The sequence below is a fragment of the Stegastes partitus genome, unplaced genomic scaffold (assembly GCF_000690725.1).
Source record: "Stegastes partitus isolate 25-593 unplaced genomic scaffold, Stegastes_partitus-1.0.2 Scaffold345, whole genome shotgun sequence".
In the NCBI taxonomy this organism is placed as follows: domain Eukaryota; kingdom Metazoa; phylum Chordata; class Actinopteri; family Pomacentridae; genus Stegastes; species Stegastes partitus.
In genome coordinates this window covers 439,305-454,935 of record NW_007578076.1, presented here as the reverse complement: position 1 = coordinate 454,935, position 15,631 = coordinate 439,305, and the positions used below count along the sequence as shown (strand labels likewise).

At 41.3% G+C, this 15,631-nt stretch overlaps 1 protein-coding gene across 8 annotated transcripts in view; it reads right to left on the bottom strand.

The window, feature by feature from the left end:
- Positions 1 to 350: 350 nt before the first annotated feature.
- The window catches only part of nlgn4xa (neuroligin 4 X-linked a), a 100,456-nt gene continuing 85,175 nt past the window's right edge, over positions 351 to 15,631 (bottom strand). For all 8 annotated transcript variants that reach the window (XM_008284095.1, XM_008284096.1, XM_008284097.1 and 5 more), the window contains 2 exons: positions 12,863 to 13,652; positions 351 to 1,245 (listed from right to left, as the gene is read on the bottom strand). In XM_008284095.1, the coding sequence (XP_008282317.1) occupies positions 351 to 1,245; positions 12,863 to 13,652 (1,685 nt within the window). The remainder of the gene's footprint in view (positions 1,246 to 12,862; positions 13,653 to 15,631) is intronic.

Below are 15,631 nucleotides of genomic sequence, written 5' to 3'. Positions count from 1 at the left end.
AAAAGCCTCCGCGAAGGCTCCTTTTGTCAACACAGAAACTTTTCATTTTTGTATTTGTAAGAATATTACAGTAACAGTCATCCACCGGTTGCCTTTTTCTTTTGGTAAAACTCCTCGAAAACCTTCCATGAAGCTTCGCTCCGGAGAGAGTTTTTACTATAGTAACATTCACTTTGAATATTTTCATGAGTTTATGATCATTTTATACTGTATATACTTTTCAAGAAGGCATGGTAGCAAAATAACATCTGCTGAGACTTTGGAGTCTGTGCTTCAACACAGTCAGTCACTCAATATTTGCCTTGTGTGGGATCCAGAAGGGAGTCCGGCACCATCCCGTCCCAGCTGAGCTATACCCGAGTGGTGGAGTGGCCGTGGGGCAGGTTGGTACTGTTCTGGCTGCCACCAAAAGTATTGAAGTTGTGCAGAGGCTGCATGCCAGCCAGAGAGTTGGGGATCATGGTGATGGTGCTGGGCGTCATCAGGGGTATGTCGTCGGGCGACCGGCGCAGGGTGAGGGTGTAGTCGGGCGGGCAGGTGAGTCGCAGCGTGTCGTGGGTTTGCAGCGACTCACACTCGTGGTGGTGCTCGTGCTCCAGCTGCTGCTGCTTCATCTGCAGCGACATCAGTTCCTCGCTCTGCAGGTGGGCCACGTCGTTGGCGGCAGATGGGGCGTTGGCTTGGGCGGAGTTGCGCTGCGGTGTGGGGACGCGGCGGTTGGACTCGTGCCGCCGCTTGTCTTTCTTGTAGTAGAGCGCGGCGAAGGCGAGGATGTTGAGGAAGAGCAGCGACGCCCCCACGGCGATGGTGACGCTGAGCTCGGTGGAGTAGTCCCGCTTGGTCTCGATCACGACGGTCGACTCGTCGGTCAGGTCGCCGCTCTTGCGCTGGTCGGTGGTCTGTTTGGTGTTGGCCGGAGGGACCCCTGGGTGGCGCGTTGTGGACGGCCAGCTGTTCTTACCCGGGAACCTCTTGGTGTAAGGGTAGGGGGTGGTGTCCTGTGGCGGTATCTTGGTGGTGGTGGATACATATTGAAAAAACTCATTTATATTGTGAAGGTGCGGAACTAGTTCCAGCCAGAACGCTACCTTGGTAGCTCGGTAGTGGTCTCGCACTCGAGGTTTGAGACCAATGTGAAGGTAAAGCTGGTCTTTGGGGTTGTACTTGGTCCAGGCTACCTCCTCAAACCGGTTGGGCTTCGTGTGGATAAATTTTGTGTCCTGTGGGACTGGTTGGTTTGGATCCCTGGAAGAGGAAAATAGAAGAGAGACAGCAGTTTTAACGTTATCTTGTGCTACATCAACAACATATGGTATCTTGCTAACTGCAAACGTGCATAAATGGAGCATAAAATACCAAGAAACATATTGTAGTCACATTCATCACCATTTAAAACATAATGACCGCATTAAAAAATAGGTTTTTAATGTGAGTCTGCAAATTGGCTTTTCCTTCACACCATTTTAAAGCAGCACGATAATACATTTCAACAATGTAACTGTCCATTAGATTCAAAGCCTTTCATCTATTTTTCTGCTCCCTCTGTTCAAAGCTAATGCATTTCGAGGTGACTCAGAAATTGAATGCATGAGCTGACAAAATGTTCTGTGTCTTTTATACACCAATGACACGTTTCCAGCTCTGTTGTCACATTTTCTTAATATTCAGTGTTACCCAGCGTGCTGTGTTTTTTTTTTTTTTTTTTTTTTATTTTTTTTGGGGGGGGAGTTTGGGAAAGAGCTACCTCTCCAGCGACTTTGTGGGAGCGATTTCATTAACTTTGGAGAGGTGAGGGGGAGTGAAAGCGAGGCAACAACCTTGGAGCCGACACTCTGGAGTGTTTGTGTGCTTCTGAATGTGTGTTTGACGGGTGGGAGGTGTTGTGTATCTCAGTACGCAATAGGAAGGACTCATCTTGAGTCACACATTGCAGCTTGGGAGCCACCAAGAACACTGATGTACTCCTCAGTGTGGGTGTGTTTGTGTGTGACTGAACAGGTTGTGTGCGCTTACAGACAGCTGTGTGGCTTTTTGGATGTATGTGAGTGGGTGCTGTGCAGCCTATGAATGGGAATTTCATGTTTTGTCACTTAACTTTCTGTTGCTACTCATACCACAGGGATAACAAAGGAAAAGTCTCGATTGGTTCCAAACAGCTTGTTAGACATTTCTAAAAGTTGGGAATCGACTTTCACGTTTCTAAAAAGGGTTATATGACCTAACACCACCACATCCAGCACAGAAATAGACCGTCTTTGGTGCAATTTTCAAGAGTTCTAATGTTACCAAGCGTCAGGCCTTGCACCAATAGGGAGTGTTGTCCTGCAGTGGAAAAAAATATGGTAAAAATGTTTCTTTTAATAACAAACATTAGCCTAAAAGCATGTTTGAACGCCACTTATCAGGTACTTAGAATGCAGCCTTGAGGTCCCTTCCTGTTGATGACATGGTTCCCACAGTGCAACGGATAATGAAAGACCGCAGGAAACTCAAACAAGGGGGAAAACATGATCCATTTCATTGTTAGAAAAAGATTCTTCTATGGGGCTGCAAGGTGCAGTTGGTAGCACTGTTGCCTCGCAGCAAGAAGGTCGTCAGTTCGTGTCCCGGTGGGGGCACCGGAATCTTTCTGCCTGGAGTTTGCATGTTCTCCCCGTGCAGCGTGGGTTCTCTCCGGGTTCTTCCTCCCACACAGTCCAAAAACATGTTGAGGTTAATTGGTGATTCTAAATTGTCCGTAGGTGTGAATGTGAGTGTGCTTGGTTGTCTGTCTCTAAGTGTAGCCCTGTGATAGACTGGTGACCTGTCCAGGGTGTCCCCTGTCTTCACCCTAAGTCAGCTGGGATAGGCTCCGGCCCCCCGTGACCCTGGTGAGGATTAAGCGGTGTATAGATAATGGATGGATGGATGAATTCTTCTTTGAATTTCACATCATTTCCATTTGAGAACACTGATCGATGACAATCCATGAACCATGGCTTTTATGTCTTTAACCATATAAACCCTACATAACCCTATATAAACGCCCTTTTCAGTGTCAGTTCGCTACCTTTACTTTCAAGCTCTTATTTTGGTCATTAAGACTAACAATAGGTTTTTATTTATTTATTTATTTTTTTTACAGATTACTCGAGGCTATCCATCTTTTCCATAATTTGCTATATGACAATCCTGCATTAATTTGTAAATTTGCATCGTTATTGCAGCAAAGGGGACAGTGCAAATATTTGAGGAATATCAGTTGAAAAATTTAAACTAAATTAACCAAAAATATACATAAATATTCATTCTAATTGTCCAATTAATTCCTCTGGATGGAAATAACAGTATTGCACAAATGATTTCATGAGTAAAAACACTGATAGAGAAGTATGAATATGATTATTACTATGATAGTTGTTGGCGTCACTGGCTAATATGGTTATTTCTAAGGATGTTCGTTGCAAATACACATTCTTGTTCACATGTAGAATAAAGCAATAAGACTCACACTGTGTCTGCTATTTTGGTCTTGTACTTGGTCATAATTTATAAGTGGCTGGTGTTGCTACAGTGTTTTAGCTGTAGCATCAAAAGGTGTTTTAAATGGCAACGTGATCCAGCGTTACTTAATCGTGCAGATGACACAGAATTACCAATATAGCAATGCATTATTTTTAGCCTTTCATACTTTGTCCATCTAACAGAGACGACCATTCCCAAGAAGCAAACGCTCAGTTCAAACATCCCCAAAAGCTTCCTATTTGAAAAAGGATTGCATATCAGTCCCGAGATCAGCCTCAACAAACAGCCCGTCCACATATGAGGAATCACTGTGAGGCAAACCGTTGGTTCTTTTTCTGGGGAAATCATCTGGGGTTCAGTTCAGTGCCGCATCCTCTGCATTGAGTCAGAGGAATCAGCCGAGTTAAGACTCCTGCAGAGTCATCACTGGCGAAACTCGACTGAGCCTGTTTGGCTGCTGTTGTTGGTTTGAAAGGATCTTAACCAGGCACCAAGCAGGAGCTCGTCCAAGCAACGGAGGTCTTTGGGGAGACAAAGCTGACCCAAGAGTTCTGAAACAAAGTAATCACGGTTTTTGGAAGGTTGTTCCACTGATTGTGCAGAACAAAGGAGGGCACGGAGGGAAATAAACAGACACACACATGCCATCTGCTGAGTCCTCTTTGTCTGTTTTTTTTTTTTTTTCCATTTCACCATTTTAAATTGCCCGTCTTAAAAACATTTCATTGGTCTTTTCATTTGCTTTGTGCTGCAGGTCATATTTGATCCAAGAAATCAATTACAAGTGCTTTATATTTTACACGTTCTTTAATATTTCATTGGTTTCTTTCACTGGATTTAAATATTAGCCATAAAATATCACTTATTGTTGGATGATTCCTAGAAATTGAACGGTATTCTGGGGTGAATGAGCATCACTCTGGCCTGGTACATTTTCCAGCTCTTATGCCAACATGTCAGTGTGTCAGCTGGCTTTAATGGCCAGCTTCTACAGAACCAATCACAAGGCCCACATTCTGTTTAGTGGTGGGGAGTCAGAGTGCATCGGTCTGAGGACATTTGGCTCATTTTTTTTTTTGACCCAACAGTTCCAGAACCAAAACGGTGCCACAAAAACAACACTGAAGAGTTAAACAAGTCAGAACAAATTTAGTGTTTGGTTTGTAGAATGACACGCATAAATACAGCTCATTAAAAATGTTCCCGAGCCCCTGGAAGACGATCTGGTGCCAACAACCCAATGCCAGACGCCGTCAGAGGTCCTGTTTCTGTGCCCCAACAGGTCAGAACTGTTTTGTCTGCCTGCACACTATTAGACTGGGGCTTTAAATGTTGTTGCTGGTCATGCACCAAGAAAGTTATTCAACCCAGTGACTTGTAACTTCTGGTTAGTGGGTTCTATTGTTACAATGCTTTTGGCTCACAGATGTATATACAGATCACAAGCTGAAAACTTTACTTGAAGCTCATATTTGTCTTGTTAGACTGGACATGTAAACATTTATTTATGAGTAAATATTTGTAGTATTTGGTGAGTACACTTGGAAGTGTGTCTTGTAAGTTAAAAAAAAAAAAAAGCATTTTACTCATTCTGGACTTTTGTTTTTTGCATCATGAGACAGAAACAGGTTAGTCAGAGAGTCATCCAACATGGAGAGAGTGATTTAATAGGAATCAGATGACACTTTTCAAAGGAAAATATACTGTCTTGGGTGATTTTTGCAAATGAACGTGACTGAAAACTATGACTAAGATCCAATTATGTATTTTTTAAATATAAATTTATCCCTTTTTCTTTTGCTAAAAGTGGCAATTCATAAAATCAAATGTACCCAGAACTTCCTCTCCAAACACTTTCCTAAAAACTTTCCCTAAAAACAAAAACAAAACTGTCATTTAAATTGAAAAAAATCCTACTTTTAAAAATATTTTTACATCTATAAACATAAAACAACTAAATATTCACAGAGTAGTTTAACCCCTTAAGCCTCCAGCTGTGTTTTATTCAAATTTCCACTTAAAAAAAATAAACAAAAAATCCCAACCACAGTAACAGCTTTACTAATTTAACATTTTAAAATCAAATGAGCCTCCTCGTCCTCATGCAAATCAGAGTCAGTCACATTTTTGTTTTTTTCCAAATCAAAATTGCAAATTAAAGAGTTAACACATCAACAAATATTGGACCTAAGTGGAGGACCGGGCGGTTTGTTCTTCCAAATGTTACCTTTTCTCACTTTAAGCAGACAGTAAACAGTCTTCATTTAGAGAAGCAACCCAATTTTTAGCTGCATCTCAAGAAATCAAGGAATGGGCTCCTTTATATGTTGCAATCAGCTTAAATAGCCACCCTCCACCAGCCTAAGTAAAGGTGTGCCAGAACTGGAGGAGCAGAAATAAAGTCCTAATGCACAAACCAAGGGGTTTATTATTACTTGTGTTATGCTTTATTCCAAGTACGAAGGCAAAAAAAAAAAGTGGATACAGTGAATAAAAAAAATGAAATTACCAAAAGGTGACCTTATTATAGCTCAATCTACCCAGTGAAAATTTTTCTGTGCTATGCAGTTCTATAGGGTGTCTGGGGCAAACATAATATGTTCAAAGCTCCACCTGCTTAATTATCTAATTTGGTTTTCTCATAAAAAGGTTGGACAGAGATACTGCCGGTCTGTCCTCCAACTGGTGGCTACATATGGACGCACACATAAGGCATTGCAAGCATGTGGCGGGTTTTTACTTAAGGTCTGTCATCTCAGTGCTAACATATGCCGGGACAATATGCCGCTCCTGTGCCACTAAATCTGCAAAAAAAAAAAAATGTAAATGTCTTCCATACCTACATACCTAGCGAGCTGCAAAATGCGTCGCTTGCATATGTTTCCAGCGAGTCTGTTAATGCGGCGACTGTTGCCATAGGCCGCATTACAAAATTTGCACTCCTCTCACTCGAGCAGGTGTGTGTGTGTGTGTGTGAAAAATTGAGAATTCACAGTCGCAATGCGTGTCAACAGAAAAGTGCAACAGATGCTTCCGTGCACTTGGATGAGCTTAAATGTATTCGCTGTTACCTTGTGCCGTCTGACAGCTGAGCAGCTCCAAGTGTCCAGGAACAAAGCAGCTTCCACAGACTTTTTCTGTCGTAAAAACCCAGGTCAAAGCGGCACATTACATACGTTAAGTTGCTTTTTTTGACTTAACGGTTAGCCTTTTCATTCACTGAGTAGTCTATGAAAGTTTCCAGAAGCCTGAAGAAATGCCCACAAACATATCAATTTGTGTCCAATGATTCAAAAACATTATTATTATTATTTAATTATTTAAACTTTCTGAAACCTAAAACCTACAAGTGGATTTAAAAGGCATGTTTACTGAAAGGAAATGCTATTTGTTGTGAAGGATATACAGAATTACAGAACAGAATTAGTAGATTTTTGAAACTTTGCAACAGTCATCGAACTGCTCTTCTGTGACACGATGCTCTGCTGGCAAAATTAAGCAAAGCTAAAAAGCTAAAAACTGTCATATTTCATTATAATCACTTTATCTGCATGTCGCATTTAAAGATTTACACAAAAAACAAACTGTAGGGACTTTATTTTAGCTGAACTAGGTTGAACTTCAGGCTGTGTTTGCACAAAGTCGATAGGAAGCAAATTCAAATGTGAGATTTAACTTAAAATTAAAGTTAATCTATGGAAGGTATAATCACTATCTTCCCCAGTATTGCTAACATCTGCTGTCTCAACTTTCATTTTTTGGTAGTTTATGGCATTCTAATTGTCATACTGCACAAAATACAAGTTTGAGTTCTCTCTACTTGTATTCATGGTTGTGTTGTTTCCATAGAGCTGCAGGACTTTTTCAATGAAAAATGAGCCCACAGTGAGGAAAAGTGTGACAGGAGCGAAAAACGCCCAGAACCTACTCGGGGTTCAGACGATTAACTCATTGCTGAAGTTGCAATTGGTTTAAAGAATAATCCAGCTTTAGAGTGCCACTTCCTTCTAGTTTGGGGACTCACAAAAGACAAATGTGAGGTCAAAATCCAAAGTGCAGAAGCTGAATGTCCAGGATTTTAGTCTTTTGTGAAAGAACAGCCTTCAAAAAGTTGAATCCACCACTTTGTGTACTAACTGTATTGTCCTGAAGCTTAAAGTCACTGTTTAGGCTGGAATCTGTAAAAGTGGACAACTGCTCTGCATTGGAACCATGTCAGTGGCTTTTTGTTTTTTGGTTAGGTTTGGCGATTTTATATTTGCAACAAAACTTCTGAGACAGATCTCCTTGCAGAGTCTCGCTGATATGTCTTAGTGAATGTCCTCTACCGTTGTGCAGCTGCTCAGAAAGGTGAATGAGCTGCGAAAACCAATCACTGATCCCCGCTGTTCATCTGGGGAATTGTTCATCCTTTGTTTGGTTCTAAATATAACTGCAACATTTGTTTTGTGAAATAGCCACAAACTAAAATTGATGAGCTGACAAACCGAAATCTCCAACCAGAGTCAACCTGTACGCTCTTTCTAGGATGTTTTCAGAAGTAAAAATTTAGCAACATAGCACCAGTAGAAAAAACAAATCTAAATAGCTCAGTTATGCCTTAAGTACATCGCATCAATAATTTACTGCGGACTTCTAGAAGATTAGCACAGGAGCAGGTTGAGCAAGACCAGCTCAGGAAGTACGAGGAGATTATTAATGAATGAGAAGAAGAAGCAAAACCGCCTTGGAGAAAGTCCTCCAGATGGATGCGATGCTGGTGGTAGGAACAAAAATGATGAAAGAAGGGAGGGTTTGAGAGCCAGAGGAGCAGGAACCGAAGGAAGGCATCGAGCAAAATGGAACGTAAGAGAAATGTGGGGAGCAGGCCAAGGTCAAGAGAAGGTCATCACAAGGTTTAAGACAGAAATTAATGTTTGATCATTTGCATCCAAAGACACCAAAAGGAGTTACAGCTAGGAAGACTGGAAGCCATGTGGACAAGTGTGTCACAGACTCTCAAGTAGCACATATTTGAAAACTAGAGTTTTACAAGAGCTTGATTCAAAAACCCAGCGTTTACCTGGTACTTCCTCTCTATTGTAGAAGAAGGGATTGCAATACAACAGCTTACCGACATTTATACCACCCAAGACAAGACCAATCATCCTTGGGACTCCAGATTACAGCAACTATACAACCCAGAGGAGAAAAAGCTTTTGACATAGCGAGGGACACTTATTTCTGATTGGAATACTATTGATCCATTGTGCCTACGGAACCCAACGAATACTACACTTTTTCTCTATTGACAACATGTTTGTTTCTCCTCACCATGAACCATGATATTAGCTCTACTGATCATGCCTCGGCCATTTTCAGATCTACAGATCTCCCATGAACATACATACATGTGTCATCTCGATGCAGTATTACTAAAGACTTCTAAATTACTGAAAGAACTGGCTACAAAATTCATTTGGATCTGACATCTTCCCTCTGAAATGACTAGATTCTTCATAAGTGGACAAACCTCTTCACTTGCATCTCTTTAAAAACAGAAAACGTAGAGTAACACGGTTAAAAAGTGAACTACAGACTCTGGAACCTGACTGAAAGCGTCAGTTCTCTGGCCAAACTAATGCAACAGTCTTGGCTCTGAAATTTGAATTAGTCAATCAGAGTGAAAGTTCAAATAGACTTCCAGCTGCCAGGTTACCACAGCATAAATCATTTTCTACCGATAGCTCCATCAAGATCTGTTGCTCGTGACTCAGGTGAAATCAATCTTGGATGCTGAATCTTCTCTGCATCTGATGGCTCTCAAATCAGACCTTTCAGAGGTCATTCTAGCATCACTGACAGGGACCGTTTAGTCTTTAGTCTTAGAACTTCATTCTCTTTCCTGTTTTTTTTTTGGTTCTTATACCTGAAACTGAGATCAGGAATCTGTCCATGGACTCCCAAGTACTTTGCCTTCCTCATCCACTGAGCACTTGGTTTGCTTCTCCAACATCCTCGTTGGGGTGATTGAGTCCTAAGATCGTGATCTAGAGTGACGGGTCTTTTAACCTGACTGGGACAACATATTTATCTTATCCAAAAATCAAGCACATCGGCTTGTTGCAACTTTGTTCATAAATGTCATGCCACCGAATTATCCCGAATAATGTTGTTCACATCTTTGGGAATATCTGATCTGAGGTGGCTCAGCCTCTTGAAACTATCTTAAATGACTAATTCCTATGTAAGTGTTCCTAATGTAAGCCCATCTCACATTTATTCAACAGTGACTCAGTAATAACACCAGATTAGTCCTAAGAAAACCCATATTTGACAGGTTTCACCGCACCATATTACACTCATTGTTCTCCCCTGAGCCTCCATCAATAAAAGGATGATTGAATTATTTTAGGGATGCTGCTCTCATGACAGATCTTCTGACAAATTCAGCCAGGCTTGGCAGGTAAATTTGCAACGGTAGTCCTGTTTCTCTGCTGAAAAGCCTTCGATCTGCGTCGGTTGTTTTAAATGTGCTATATACAGTGACAAACGGTGGTTTTACTTGACCTACACACATATAAACTAGTGTTGTTTTTGTGTTTTCTATGAACTCTGTGTTTGACCTTCTTTATGCTCCAAAAAAAGTAGAAAGTTACCATCTAAATATGGCACTTTTTTGTGTTCTGTCATTTAAATCTTATAAAGCTTCTACTCCACATGCTACAGACACAGGAAGTCCATGAATTAGCACAGTCCCATTCCATCATTTCCTGTGTACATCCAAGCCATCCATTTCTTTTTGTACTGACATCAGGGAAAGTTTCAAAACATCAATCTGCCGTGATTCACAACGGGAGACTTCGCAATGAGTGGAGGAGACTTGTTGAAAAATGGCCACAGTCCCAGTGATGAATTTGCTTTCAGCCGGTGCTTTATTGGAGTCACACACGGGAAAAAAAATAAATAAAAAATACAGCAAGAAAGAAAAGAATCTTCCCAAAATGTCTGTAAGGCAGCCGGTCCCATGCTGATCAAGCATGAACTGGATGAGAGCCAAATGGAGAGCGGCGGAGGGATTGAACGCTACAGCCTATGAAGCTGATCAAGACTTTATTTTTTCACCTTCGACTGAATTTTCAGTGTGACTGGGCTGCAAACACCCAGATACCTAATCTCAAGGTGTGTGTGAAGCAAAAAACGTGATCCAAATATAAACAGCTAGCAAATCCTTTCATCAAATCCAGCGCTGCTGCAGCACCGGGGGAGGATTTGACTTGTTTTATTAACCTCCACTTGATCTCTTTTGCTCACGAGTTAATCATTAAAACGCTAATCGCAGCAAAAACTTTTTGTTGATATCCAACCCCAAATCTGTCTTTGGAGTACCAAGTACTTGCTCACGATAAGCATTAAAGGTAAATTTAATTGTTAGAAATTGACTAAGACAAGAGCCTAAATTAAAACAGGCTGATACAATTGTCACACAAATACAGTATAATGTTATTTTCCGAATAAGTTAGACTTCGCGCTTAAATTAGTCGTTTCATCAGGGTTTCTACACAGCGTACGAGCAATGTGAGCCGTATAAATGCGACGTTTTACGTGCAACTACTGACAAAAAGCAAATAAAACTGTATTATTCAGGATTTTGTCACTTTCATTACCTTGTCGAAGCACAGCGTCCCCTCACCTGAAGAAAGCTTTGGATTCAAACTGTGTGGATTGTGCGTGTTCTTGCCTTTTTCTTTGGAATGTGGGAATAAAACAGCACAGACATAAAAGCCCCAAAGTTCCCATCATTCCTTTAGGTGGTGTAAAACTACAAGTCCAATGCTGCCATGGAGTTGGGGAAACTAAATATACACATTTATACACTTCATGGCCACATACCCATGAAGCTCACTGATCTGTCCAAGACCACGTTCATCCAGACTTCATTCATATGATTATAAATCAATACTTCCATACAGACAAATGGTATTGTCGATATTCATGCAAGCTACTGAGCTCTAAAGTCCATTAAATTGGGTCTTTTCTTCTCCTACTGTCCTGCAGCCAGACATACAGCGTGTTCATGTGGATTCTCAGTTATCCAGGTCATGGTCATCCTAAAGGTTTCATTAAAAGGCCTCTGGACTTTTTGGTACTTGAAGACGTTTCACTTCTCGTCCCATCAGGCTTTGAAAGTCTTGTTCGAAACCTCTTGGATGTACATTAATGGTGCTTTATATGTAACACACATTTTTGTGTCAGGATCACTGAAAAAGTGAATCGTTCCATATTTGAATTCACAACCGTTATGCAAATGTAAGGAGTTGGTTTGTCAAGATCAACAGCTGGTGGCACTAATTCTGCAGCTGGCGCCACTGAACCGCTGCAGACGAGATGACGCAATGAAAAGAGCACCAGTGCAACCTCAAATTGTGACAAAGAATGTAGAAACGATGATGGAAATGTGACATTTCTGCATGTTTTATAAGTAGTTTTTATGGCACTGCAGTGTTCTTAGAGCACCGCACAGATCTGATGTTTTCATCTATATTTTTCTTTAATTATTCACTCTTATGGTGTTTCTATGCCACTTTTCTACACTTAGTTGTTGGAAAAAACAGCTTTTTCTCGTCATGTAGGGTAAAATCTTTTTTTGGGGAAAAAAACCCTCCACTTGTTGTACTTTGTGCATATTGACAACAGTGACTTGACTTGCTTTTGCAGCCAGCCTCTAGTGGCCATTCAAGGAACTGCAGTTTGTGGTTTCACCTACCATCAAAACGTGGTTACCTCATTTCCCCTCAACATTTTACTCTTTATGCATATCATAGATGCTTATATGTTGAGCCAAGTTAACTTACTAGGGGGGCAAGGGAATAAAAAGAATCTCCTGATGCCCAGGAGGTTCTCCAACACTAGTTTGAGATGACGAAATGCAAAACAATGTTAAGAAAATGCAATATGGACATATTTGACTTTTGATTTCTTCTTTTCTTCAGTGTGTTATACAGCTGATTTTTTGTTTAGTGTCTATGAATGTACAAACCTAAAGTTCAGGCCAAAGGGAACCATTTTCTACCACAGTTGTCCTAACCTGCCTGAAATGCTTCACTTGAAGTCCAGGCTTTTCTTCCATTGCATATTTACATCACCAGGCAACACATTTGTCCAGCTGTTAGTTTGGCATGTCCTCAAACAAAGGGGGGTGTAAAGAGTAAGTTACACTAATTCTAGCAATGTATGTCGCATGTGTCACTGTGACCAAGTGGTAAATCTAAAAAGAAATAGGAGCAATTTTGGATGCAAAAACAGATTTTACCGCATGTACTATAAGAATAAATGCTCATACAAGTGATGGTAAAAAAGAAAAAAGAAAAGGACTCACCCTGTTTTAGCGAAGTTAGTCCAGTAGGTCATGACAACAGCACTCAGCATCACGTCATTCTTGGAGAAGTTGCAGTTGAAGAGATCCGTCGGGCCAATCATAGGGATCCCGAACACGTATGGAACTTCGTCGCCGTGGGCTGAGTCAGCCCAGCTGGGCTTCATGTCGCTCTGACAGTGGTGGTAGAAAGCGTAGAAGTACGTGGGTGAGCCATACTGAGCGTGGAGGTCAGCCGTGGCCACAGCTGGCGCCACCCACTGGTGGTCGGTGAACAGAGCCACCAGGGTCTTGCGTCGGGTCTCGGGGTTCTCCTTATCCGCCCAGTCGGTGTACATGAATTTGATGGTCTCACGCAGAGTGTCTTTGCCCTCCGGGTAGCCATAGAGATGGTCCACAAAGTCCGACACAGCAAAGTCAAAATCATTGGCCGACACGCCGTCCTCGCTGTCCACGATCCCGTCTACAAACTTGAACCCTTCGCCTTGGTTGACCCCCAGCATGATGTCGTAGTTGAGGAACTCCCCTTGCTCCATGAGGATCTGAGGGTCATCCGGGATCACGTCGCCGTCAATCACAGGCCCGAACGCGATGTGGTACTTGGCGGGTGTGATGTACTGCTCGATCAGCTCCTTGTAGTTCTTCTTCTGCAGGCACTCCACCAGGTCGATGGTGTCCAACATGTTGCAGCCCACCTTCTCAGCGAGGGCTCGCGTGTACTTGGCAGGCTGGTAATTGACCGCCCAGCTGGACAGGGCTGTGCCACTCTGGATGATGGCTTTCTGGAACAGATCTGAGATTGGAAGTGGTGTTAGTGTACCACACACATACACACACACACACACCAAAAAATGCTGGCGAGGAGGTGCCCATGCTTCATGGTGAAAATCAGATAACATTTGTTTTGGGAAAAAGCATTAGAAATGGGCATATTTTTGCTAATGGAAACAATTATGTTTTAATGGTAGATGGGCTTTTGGTAGAGGGATACAGCAATTTACTTTTTGTTTTTTTCTCTCCAGTACACATTGAACTAAACTAGTACCAATATGATTCCACCAATGATCCTTTACAGTGTATAAATGAAGTCACAATTAGTTGAAGTCACTCTTAATTCATTTTTAGCTGTTTTTGTTATTAAAATAAAATCAAAAAGAGGGGTATCTTGATTTGGACTAACAAGGAAGTTTGACAGACTGAGCTACAACATAACCAATAAAGTAGTTTACACTGTAGCTTGCAAGTCATGTCACAGTGACAAGTTTTTTATGCATTAAAGCTAAAAAAAATTTGAATCTAGCAAAAAAAAAAAAACCTTCACTCAACATGTGCAGCATGTTTCCAAGTTCCCACAGGTGTTACCAACACTGGAGACAAAAAAAGGTGGCTGCACATACTGTAGATATTTTACAACTTACATTTTTAATTTGTTTTCATGCTTGTTTTCACTCTGCTCTGTGCAAACACAGCCTGCAGTTCAGCTGAAAAGTCGCATGACTGTTAGTCGCAGTCATTCATGACTTGACCGGTGCAGCAGAAAGCGCAGAATTATTTGCTTTTCATTCATTCTAGTTAGAGCCAATGGTTTATTATTGGCCATTTTTTTGATGAAATATTCTGAATTCATTCATATCTTTGTATCCTATTTGACAGACTGGTTCAGCAGAAAAAATATATTGTTTGTGATGTAACTGTTGGTTGCAGTTGTGTCACTAATAGCTTCTTGGTTGTGCCAAAGAGGGTAAAAAATTTAGTTTTTTTGTCTCAATGAGTCCCAATGATTTGGACCATTTAAAAGTTGAAAATGTGCAGAGTCTGTCTGTATTTACACTTTCTGGGTCTGACATATATTATCACTTTGGTAATTCTTTAAAGACAATGTGCCTATACAACAGGTTTTTGTTGGTCAGAGGGTCTACGAGGAACATTTAATTGGCTCTATGAAGAAGCAGTGAGCTTGTTTTTTTAATGCAAATGCTTGTATTTTGCAGAACATGTAGCACTAGCTTGCTGCAGCAAATAAAAAAAGAACAACAAAAAACTTTTAATGTGGGTCGGTTCGGTGTGAGAGATCAAATCAGTGCTACTCTGCTGATAAACAGTTCACATAACTGACAGAAGCCCAGTCAAAAGGAATTTGAAGAAGCTGTGTATCTTTTTCATGCCAGCTAAACACATTTCATGGCAAATAAAAGGCTGATTCAGAATATTGACTTTACATCTTTGTGTCCCTGTTGAATGAATGACAAACCAGAACATAAAAGATATTTATACCAACGACACCTTAGGCAGTTTCCACATCCTGGAACATTGTTAGCGGAGCTTCATGGGCTGCCAATCAGCAACTAGGCCACAATAGGAACTCTGGAGTTATGTGTATTCTTTCTGCTTTTCTTTTTTTTTTTTTGTTTCAGAGAGTTCTATTTATACTCATGCAAACACACAGTGGTGGTGACTCAACCAGGCCGACTTGAAAAGTATGTTTTGAGCACAGACATGTCCCACAAGGCCTGGTTAGCCGCGTACAAGCTTTTACTGCTGCCGCTGTTAGTCAGATGTGGAGTATCAGTTAAACCTCAACTCGGATGTTAACTTCAAAGCTGTATATACAGAGTGACGGAGGTTTTATGAGCTTTGGTAGGTTGCCTGCGATACTTCTGTCTGCATTAAAACAGAGTGCCGACTGACCAAATGCAAAAAAAAACAGCATTACCTTTCCAGAGGATGCATTCTGCACTATAATAAGAACGCTTTGCAGGGCATTTGTTCACT